The sequence below is a fragment of the Mytilus trossulus genome, chromosome 6 (genome assembly GCF_036588685.1).
Source record: "Mytilus trossulus isolate FHL-02 chromosome 6, PNRI_Mtr1.1.1.hap1, whole genome shotgun sequence".
Classification (NCBI taxonomy): domain Eukaryota; kingdom Metazoa; phylum Mollusca; class Bivalvia; order Mytilida; family Mytilidae; genus Mytilus; species Mytilus trossulus.
The window spans coordinates 27,024,575-27,034,853 of record NC_086378.1 but is presented as its reverse complement, the minus strand read 5'-3'; the positions used below and the strand labels follow the sequence as shown (position 1 = coordinate 27,034,853).

The 10,279-nt window shown below is 32.8% G+C and overlaps 1 protein-coding gene across 2 annotated transcripts; it reads left to right on the top strand.

Moving 5' to 3' along the window:
* Positions 1-1,034: 1,034 nt before the first annotated feature.
* On the top strand, positions 1,035-7,443 carry LOC134723290 (uncharacterized). Of its 2 annotated transcripts, none has more exons than XM_063586909.1 (6): positions 1,035-1,116; positions 2,037-2,299; positions 2,638-2,703; positions 3,202-3,288; positions 5,353-5,487; positions 6,662-7,440. In XM_063586909.1, the coding sequence occupies exons 1-6, from the start codon at positions 1,110-1,112 to the stop codon at positions 7,157-7,159; spliced, it is 1,056 nt and encodes a 351-aa protein (XP_063442979.1). In that variant the 5' UTR covers positions 1,035-1,109; the 3' UTR covers positions 7,160-7,440. The 2 variants fall into 2 exon arrangements, with proteins under 2 accessions (XP_063442979.1, XP_063442980.1); XM_063586910.1 differs by having other exon boundaries at positions 1,049-1,116; positions 2,040-2,299; positions 6,662-7,443.
* The last annotated feature ends 2,836 nt before the right edge of the window (positions 7,444-10,279 follow it).

Below are 10,279 nucleotides of genomic sequence, written 5' to 3'. Positions count from 1 at the left end.
TATAGTATGTGACACAACATAATAAAATGAAAATAAAAAATAACAACAAGATCATTAATATACACAATAAAAGTAAATATTTGAAGAGTCCCCTGTCCTAAGTTCAATATACAGTTTTAAAAAGGATCCTAGCTTATTTACCTGAATGTGTGAAATTGGGTTGAGTATATATGTTTAAATACTAAGTTTTGGAAAAAATCTTATCCTAGAATTGAAAGTTCATATGCGCTACAAAAAAATTCAAAGGTCAAAATATAAGGCTGCCATATTTTCAACGTTTCTATGCCCTGAACTTTTCAGAGTTTAAACTAACACTATTTATTTTTATCTACACCTTCCTCGAACAAAGGGTTACCATAGATTTCAATGTAAACAATATGCACATGTATATTAACTGGTAACATTCCCAAGTTATGTCTCTATGAGATGGAACAAAGAGAGCATAACTGGGAACTACTATGTAAACACAATTTTAATTTTCTATGAATATTCTAAATTTCCCCAAAAGAGGCGTGGTTTGCGAAACAACTGTATTTAAAAAGTACAACCTATAGAGCCTTATTGAAAATTGTAAACATTTTGAATACGTAACTCTCTTCAAATAAATATAAATTATAAAAAATGACGACTTATATACTTATAAAGACACACTAGAATAATTGACTTTAAACATATTTTGTAACTCGAATATACTCCGCTTCGTAACGCTTAAAAATATTATCACTTAAAAAAGTGCACAATTACCAATTACCAATTTGACATATTTTCAAATACAATTCAAATCATTTTGTTTTGAGTTGAAATGTTTAAAATTTGTTTATTCAATGTCACAGTTTAAAAGTGTTGGTAAACTAAATCTTTCGGTTTTGAATGTAATCTCTTTACAGAGCGATAGTAGAAATAGTCTCGCGTTAGTTGGCACCCATATTCCTTTATGCAGTTATCTAAAAATAATATAATCAAATAAGTAAAATGAACATGCATAGATTTGCTTATTTACAGATTACAGTTTTTATCAAGAACTACTTTTCATTTCAACTGCTTTATCGAGTACACACCTTCAACATGAAAAGTCTTTAGTCCTTAGGATACTGGTTATAATTCCTAACATGGCGGGTATGTAGTAATTTAATTTAACATAATTATTTATATATCCCGAAAAAAAATAGAATTATTTAGCTTTTAGTGCTTGCTGAGTTTAAGTTACGAGTTATAGCTTTAGGTTGTTTACCCCAGAAAATAGACGAAAATAGACGAGTTATAGCTTGTTTACCCCAGAAAATAGCCTATTGGCTAATAAATAATAGAGTTCTAAAAAAGCCATAATCTGAATATTCAAATTTTCTAACACACTTAGATATTTGCTATTCTTTTTTTTAGTGGACACTTACTATTCATTTTCCAGTGGACACTTACTATTCATTTTTCAGTGAACACTTACTATTCATTTTTCAGTACGACATCTTTTTCTGTTTTTTTTTCTCTCTCCGAAATCTGTTTAAAAAAAAGAAGTATTTTTACGATAACGTTAACGTTAACGTACAGAGAGAAACATGTCATTAATTGATGTTAAATTGTCACTTAGGCATTTTACGAATGGATATATATAGAATTGCAATTAACTGATGCTCTTAATTAATTAAAAAGGTGTTGGTAATGAATTCACTGCAACTATTATGGGGTTGATATCAAATTAGTACTGAAGCTGTTATCGAATATCAATTGAATTCCTGTAACTCACCGTTCAAAACATAATCGTATATTGCCCTGCATACAAGTTATATTTAATTTCCGATGAATATTTTCAGAATACTAGCGATAGTATGCAGAAGAGAATTTAAGAAAGTTTTTTTTTAAATAATATAGTCCACTGTTATCCCTAGACGATGTATCATTGTTAACGCAGGAGCCATATATTTCTTGTCATCAATTTCGTTCGAAGAAACTAGAAGACATTCTCCATTGCAATGGCCGGTAAACGGACGTTGCTCTTTTTGTATACTAAGATTGAATACATTGCTATTTTTTTCTTACAGCAGAGGACACAAAAGAGAACATGACGATAGAGGGCGTAGACGTTGGTAAAGTGAGAAACTTTCCATTCTCCGCGTTGAAGACTTTAGGTTCCATACAGATAGGTATCGGCGGGATATGTATTGGTTTAGGAATTATAGATTTTTTGCTATTTATATTTTTTGAAGACAAATTTGTGCCTGACCCAAAAATGAAGGAAAGTGAAGCTTACCAGAAGGTAGACACACTTACAAAGACCTTTTCTCCAGTCTGGTGTGGTGTATGGGTAGGTACTGTAAAATATTTACAACTTTATAGAATTATATTAGAGCTTTGCTGTAAATGTAACGTAAAATTCTTTAATAAATGACAAGAAAAAAATGTTACCATCAGTAAAAATAACCAGATTATTTAATAAGTTTTATTTGTAAATGTGATCGATCTTAGAATCGTTTTTGGTGTTCTGTTTATTCTATTGCCTTTTGGTTGTTAAGACTTGTTTTTCGTGTCCAAGAAGTTTATTTAGAAGCATTTAAAGAAAATCCCCTTCAGAACCGGATATGTGTGTTAATTAATTACTTTTATAGGCACGCTTTAGTATACTACCACACATTTTTCTTTCAGTTTTGTGTTACTGGTGCTTTCGCCGCCATTTTATCACAGAAGAAGCTTGCGAACATTAATTATTACGTAGGTAAAAGTTATCAAAATTAAAAACAAATATACATGCAAAACGAATATTAATTATCCTAGGAGATACAATTATTTGTATTTTTACTTATTTTGAATATGAGATCATGAACTTAAGTTTGATGAATAAATATGGAATTGTGACAAAAATGGTTTCTGTGACACTAACTAATTTTGTCAAACCGAATAAATTCAAATCTTCTTTTGGAAAACTGTACTGTTACACAACACGGCGCATTTTTTAAATCTTTATTGTAAAAAAAACTTTGTAATTCAGATTTACTCTTTTATATATGATGACTGTTTTGTATAATAAAGAATATCGACAATATAATTACAACCTATACGGTCAAGTAACAAGGAATGGGCTATGTCGCATATTTTGCTCATTGTACTGCATCTGAAAATCGAAAAAAAATAATTCATTTAATTATTTTTAAATTGAAATGACATTACAAGTATTTGGATTATAACTGTCTGCGCATAATTTTTTGATAGAAAATGACGTTCTTGATACTAAGTATAACATGTGCTGCTGTTTCTGGACCTCTCTGTTTGATTGTCAGCGTTACATCGGCGTACTTGGTAAGTTATATTAATATTAAAACCTAGAGCGAATATATAAGTATATCATTCCATGGCAACACGAATTCCGCGTTCGTGTACCCTACTTAGAGGAAAGAAAAACATAAGTCTTTGCAGTGCGGTATAAAAAAGAAGATGTGGTATGATTGCCAATGAGACAACTATCCACAAAAGACCAAAATGACACAAACATTAACAACTTTAGGTCACCGTACGGCCTTCAACAATGAGCAAAGCCCATACCGCATAGTCAGCTATAAAAGGCCCCGATAAGACAATGTAAAACAATTCAAACGAGAAAACTAACGGCATGTGACTGTTTGTTAGGATTTGACTTTATATGTATTTATGAACACGTGCGTCCTATTTAATTACATTAGCCATTTTCTTTTACTGATTAGCAATTATACATCATTTGAATATGGAAAAAATAACATAAATTTGATTTGTCAATCTTCCCTCTGACAAAGTTAGGGACCTTCGTGAACGAGTGGTTTAATTGGTCGCACTTCTGTATCTTTTAAAAGTCTGATGTTGTGAGTTTAAATCCGACACGTGACAGGTGTGCTCGACTCTTATCTGAATAGCGAATTAAAGCCAGTACTCTTACCAAATATATGTGGTTCTCTCTTGGCACTCTGGTTTCCTCTACCTATAAAAAAACTAATACAAGAGCGCTGATATTGGCATTGACACCTATCAATAAATCAGGCAAAGTTAAGCTTGGATGGTTTTGGCTGTCTGCATAGGTCTATGTTGGTTTTATAGACTCTCGAGTATTTGAAATGCGAAATTTTGTCATGTTTTCCTTTTAGTGTTTAAAAGGTTAAAATGAAATAAGAATGCTTTTTTTATTTGATTGTTAAAAATATCTGTTTACCCACTCAACAGACGCATCACAAATAAACTTAATTTGCATCCGTAAAATTGCAAATAAATACAAAAAGATCCTGATAAGAAATACTGTGATCTCCTAAGTTCATGAGAAAACGCGAAATGTGTGCCGTGAAAAGAATAACATTTTGCACAGTAAATGTTCAGTGTATGAATTTAGGTAATCAGTAACTGAATACATAGGAAAAAACCCAGTAAATATCATAAGACATATTGCTCGTGAAACGTTGCAATAGTCACAAAAAAACTAAATATATGTTGAACTTCATAAAATTAAATAATTGTTCGTAAAAACGAATAGTAGTTTATAAAAAACAAAATATCTATTCAATAAATCAAAACATGTGTTCATGAAATAAATTATATATGGATACAACATTGATATACGTTCTGAAATGAGTATTAATTTTGTACATGTACATGCAAACAAATAATTGTTTATAAAAATAAATAATTGTTCATAACACTTAGATATATATTCATTCAAACAATCAAAATATTTATTAATAAAATCAAAATATTGATACATAAATTCAAAATATTATGGTCAATGAGACAACTCTCCATCCATGTTCTTAGCATGTGTTTGATGTTTTTGGTTAAACTTTTATGATTTTTTGGTTATTGAATCAGATGCCCTTAAATTAATTTTTTTGACAGTGCAAGTGTTTTGGTTCGATCCCCAATGGTGAGTTTTTTGTAGACGAAATGCTTGGAAAAAAACCCAAAATAACACGACGTACGTGTACTTGGTCACAGGCAATATATAACAACCATTAGATTTTATGTCTCCGATTGACATAACAGTGAGAATGGAAATGGGGAATGAATCAAAGAGACAACAACCCGACCATAGAAAAAACAACAGTAGAAGGTCACCAACAAGTCTTAAAAATATAAAGAAAAATTCCCGCACCCGGAGGCGTCCTTCAGCTGGCCCCTAAACAAATATATACTAGTTCAGTTATAATGAACGCCATAATAATTTCCAAATTGTACACAAGAACCTAAAATTAAATAATACAAGACTAACAAAGACCAGAGTCTCCTGACTTGGGACAGGCGCAATAGTTGGCAAAAGGTCAATAGTGTTGAATTAATGACACAACCAAACACTACTTGCTGTGAAATCAACTATACTGTGATCTAAACCTAAATTTATTATTTCAGAGACATCAGATAACTCCAGAAGGCTTCCGATGGTTAGTGCCGTTGTTGGTCATGTTTTTTGCATTTTGTGAAATAATATTTGCTCTTATATCTGCGTCTGTTTGCTGCTGTTGTGCACCATTTGATTCATCAAGGGTATTTACCTAATTTATAATGTCTTTTTGTATTTAAGATTTAAAAAGAGTAAAACATCAACGAATAGAAAACATGATTACATCACAAACAGAAAAATACTGATGCAAAAAAATGAAAAAGAGTTCCATAATATCTACCCTCCCGTATTTTACAAAATTGTATATTATATGTTGCATATGATGTTAATTTTATAATATGCATTGTACAAAGTTATCCTAACATTGAGAATGAATTTCAATCTGTAGCGTAATTGTCTGAGATCAATACAGTGTGGCACTTCAATAAAAAGAAAAGACAGATTTAACCATTTGACACCTTTATATACGGTTAAGCCCTATGTACAATCATTTGTTATTTGATACAAAAAAGTGGTCGGTTTATCAAATCAGTTTTTGAGTTTAGTGCATTTGTATAAACAAATACCTTTGCTGTAGGATAATCTGTTCATCGCGGTGTGCCAACAAAACCATAGCAATTATAAGGAGTTTTAAAATTGCGTTGGAAACAATATATATAGCGACAATACAGAAAATAACAAATCTTTGAATAAAAAAGAACTATTTCTCATGTATAAATATTCGATCTAAAAAACAGACGAAAGATACCAGAGGGACATTCAAACTCATAGATTGAAAATAAACTGAAAAGGCCTAGGGTAAAACAGATAAATGTAAACAGCCAAATAACACAAGACACAACATAGAAAACTAAAAACTAAGCCTTTACTGGGTTTAAACGATAAGTGTTTAAGCGAAATAAGTTATTTCTTTTCACTGTGTGTTTTCCGACACCCTGATAATCATGCCACGTTCACACGAATTGAATTCGAATTGAATGCGAATCAAATTCGCTAATCGCATTCCCACTCTTCTTTTTTAATCCGATTCGCATTAGAAATACGCTTTTGTTATTACGAATTAAAAGTTAACGTCGTTTGGACAGTATTTGAATTTGACGCGCATTAGAATTCGAATTAGAATTGACGTTAGGACGTAAAACGTTTGGAATGCGAACAAAACTAATTCGAATTAGTTAAATTAATGCGAATCGAATTCGAACTACGTGTGAACTCAACATCATTTTGTGATACATGGAGCTACGCATATAGGGACTAAATTTTGTACCATGTCTTGCAATAAACACCACCCAATAATATCTAATATTTTCCCTTCAGGTAAGAGTTCTTCTTGCAAAACAACAAGATGACAATTTTCATGCCATTGTTCAAAAAGAGAAATCAATAGATTCCTTTGATATCTTCACCACAAGTGACAGGAGAGGAAAGCCACTTCCGCCTCGCAATCAAGAAATCAAACAAGAAGCTAAAGAACCAACTGTACAAAAGGTTGACCGTGTGCAACAAACAACGGCCAAAGAAGATAAGAGGCCTCCACCAGCTCAAAAAGAGGAACGCAAACAGGAAAAACCACAAACTGAGCATAGAACACGTGAAAGTAAACGATCGCACGATCGAAAGCCCGAAAGGAAAGACTCTCTTAGCAGTGAAAATTATAAACATAAAGATGACGAAGAATTTGATGGATCAAGATTTGAAGAGGACAACCCAGTAAGAACACGTGGGTATGCCGACAGACCGTACACGAAAGGTTCCAGTTATGAACAACTGAAAAGTTTAGTTATACCTAAAACAGCACCAAAACAAACATTTTAGGCTTTATCGAATTCAAGATATTGACAAGTATTTATTTTAATTTAGTAAGAATCTGTTTAAAAGTCAATTTCTGTCTTTGAATTTGATAATTTTGATTTAATTTATGGACTTTAAGAAGTCAGGAATCTGATGTTCAGTAGTTGTCATTTGTTGATGTGATTCATACGTGTTTCTCGTTTTTTTTATAAAGGTTAGACCATTGGTTTTCCCGTGTGAATGGTTTAACACAAATAATTTTTGGAACCCTTTTTAGCTAGTTGTTCGGTGTGAGCCAAAGCTCCGTGTTGAAGCCCGTACTTTTACCTATAATGATTTACTTATATAAAATTGTTACTAGGGTGGATAGTTGTCTCATTGGCACTCATACCACATCTTCTTATATCTATTTTACACCAGCCCTATAAGTTAACCAGAATTGTTTAATTTTTACATAAAAGAAAAACGTTATTAGTTCTTATTTGTACCATTTCTACTTATTCTTGGTCAAATTTTAGACTTTAGCGCTCTGACTTCCAGAACATCTAATATATCTTCCGTTTTTAGCTCACCTGGCCCGAAGGGCCAAGTGAGCTTTTCTCATCACTTGGCGTCCGTCGTCCGTCGTCCGTCGTCGTCGTCGTCGTCGTCCGTCGTCGTTAACTTTTACAAAAATCTTCTCCTCTGAAACTACTGGGCCAAATCAAACCAAACTTGGCTACAATCATCATTGGGGTATCTAGTTTAAAAAATGTGTGGCGTGACCCGGTCAACCAACCAAGATGGCCGCCACGGCTAAAAATAGAACATAGGGGTAAAATGCAGTTTTTGGCTTAACTCAAAAACCAAAGCATTTAGAGCAAATCTGACATGGGGACAAAAATGTTTATCAGGTCAAGAACTATCTGCCCTGAAATTTTCAGATGAATCGGTCAATCGGTTGTTGGGTTGCTGCCCCTGAATTGGTAATTTTGAAGAAATTTTGCTGTTTTTGGTTATTATCTTGAATATTATTATAGATAGAGATAAACTGTAAACAGCAATAATGTTCAGCAAAGTAAGATCTACAAATAAGTCAACATGACCAAAATGGTCAGTTGACCCGTTTAGGAGTTATTGCCCTTTATAGTCAATTTTTAACCATTTTTCGTTAATTAAAGTAATCTTTTACAAAAATCTTCTCCTCTGAAACTACTTGTCCAAATTAATCCAAACTTGGCCACAATCATCTTTGGGGTATCTAGTTTAAAAAATGTGTGGCGTGATCTGGTCAACCAACCAAGATGGCCGCCATGGCTAAAAATAGAACAAAGGGGTAAAATGCAGTTTTTGGCTTATAACTCAAAAACCAAAGCATTTTGAGGAAATCTGACAGGGATAAAAATGTTTATCAGGTCAAGATCTATCTGCCCTGAAATTTTCAGATGAATCGGTCAATCGGTTGTTGGGTTGCTGCCCCTGAATTGGTAATTTTTGAGGAAATTTTGCTGTTTTTGGTTATTATCTTGAATATTATTATAGATAGAGATAAGCTGTAAACAGCAATAATGTTCAGCAAAGTAAGATCTACAAATAAGTCAACATGACCAAAATGGTCAGTTGACCCGTTTAGGAGTTATTGCCCTTTATAGTCAATTTTTAACCATTTTTCGTAAATTAAAGTAATCTTTTACAAAAATCTTCTCCTCTGAAACTAATGGGCCAAATTAATCCAAACTTGGCCACAATCATCTTTGGGGTATCTAGTTTAAAAAATGTGTGGCGTGACCTGGTCAACCAACCAAGATGGCCGCCACCGCTAAAAATAGAACATAGGGGTAAAATGCAGTTTTTGGCTTAACTCAAAAACCAAAGCATTTTGAGAAAATCTGACATGGGGATAAAAATGTTTATCAGGTCAAGAACTATCTGCCCTGAAATTTTCAGATGAATCGGTCAATCGGTTGTTGGGTTGCTGCCCCTGAATTGGTAATTTTGAGGAAATTTTGCTGTTTTTGGTTATTATCTTGAATATTATTATAGATAGAGATAAATTGTAAACAGCAATAATGTTCAGCAAAGTAAGATCTACAAATAAGTCAACATGACCAAAATGGTCAGTTGACCCCTTTAGGAGTTATTGCCCTTTATAGTCAATCTTTAACCATTTTTCATAAATCTAAGTAATCTTTTACAAAATCTCCACTGAAACTACTAGGCCACAATCATCTTTGGGGTATCTAGTTTGAAAAATGTGTCCGATGACCTGGCCATTCAACCAAGATGGCCGCCACGGCTAAAAATAGAACATAGGGGTAAAATGCAGTTTTTTGCTTATAACTATGAAACCAAAGCATCTAGAGCAAATCTGACAAGAAGTTAAATTGTTAATCAAGTCAATATCTATCTGCCCTGAATTTTTCAGATGAATTGGACAACTGGTTGTTGGGTTGCTGCCCTCCAATTTGTATTTTTTAAAGAAATTTTGCCGTTTTTTTGTTATCTTGAATACTATTATAGATAGCGATAAACTGTAAACAGCAATAATGTTCAGCAAAGTAAGATCTACAAATAAGTCAACATGACCTAAATGGTCAATTGACCCCTTAAGGAGTTATTGCCCTTTATAGTCAATTTTTAACAATTTTCATTAATTTGGTAAATTTATGTAAATTTTTACCAAATATAGTTCTTTGTTACTAATGGGCAATGTTCATGATAGATATAATTGTAAGAAGCAAAATCGTTCAGTAAAGTAGGAACTTCAAACACATCACCATCACCAAAATACAATTTTGTCATGAATCCATTTGTGTCCTTTGTTTAATATGCACATAGACCAAGGTGAGCGACACAGGCTCTTTAGAGCCTCTAGTTTAAAGTTATTTCGCCTTAAGCCATAGAGTACGCCATATATATAGTTTCATTTCCTTCCTGGTTTGCGTTGATCCTTCTTCCTCGCATTTTGTACTCTGTATATACATTTTTGAGTTCGGTCATTAATTTAAAAAAAAATTGCCTTTCGATCTGGTGTATGATATATAATCCGTCTGTATTTTATAAGGGAGCTACCATTTGATTTTTATGCGGGGGGGGGGGGGGGGCAGGATGAGACACTTGCAAAAAAAAAAAAAGTCAGGACGACAATTTAGGTAAAAAAAGTCA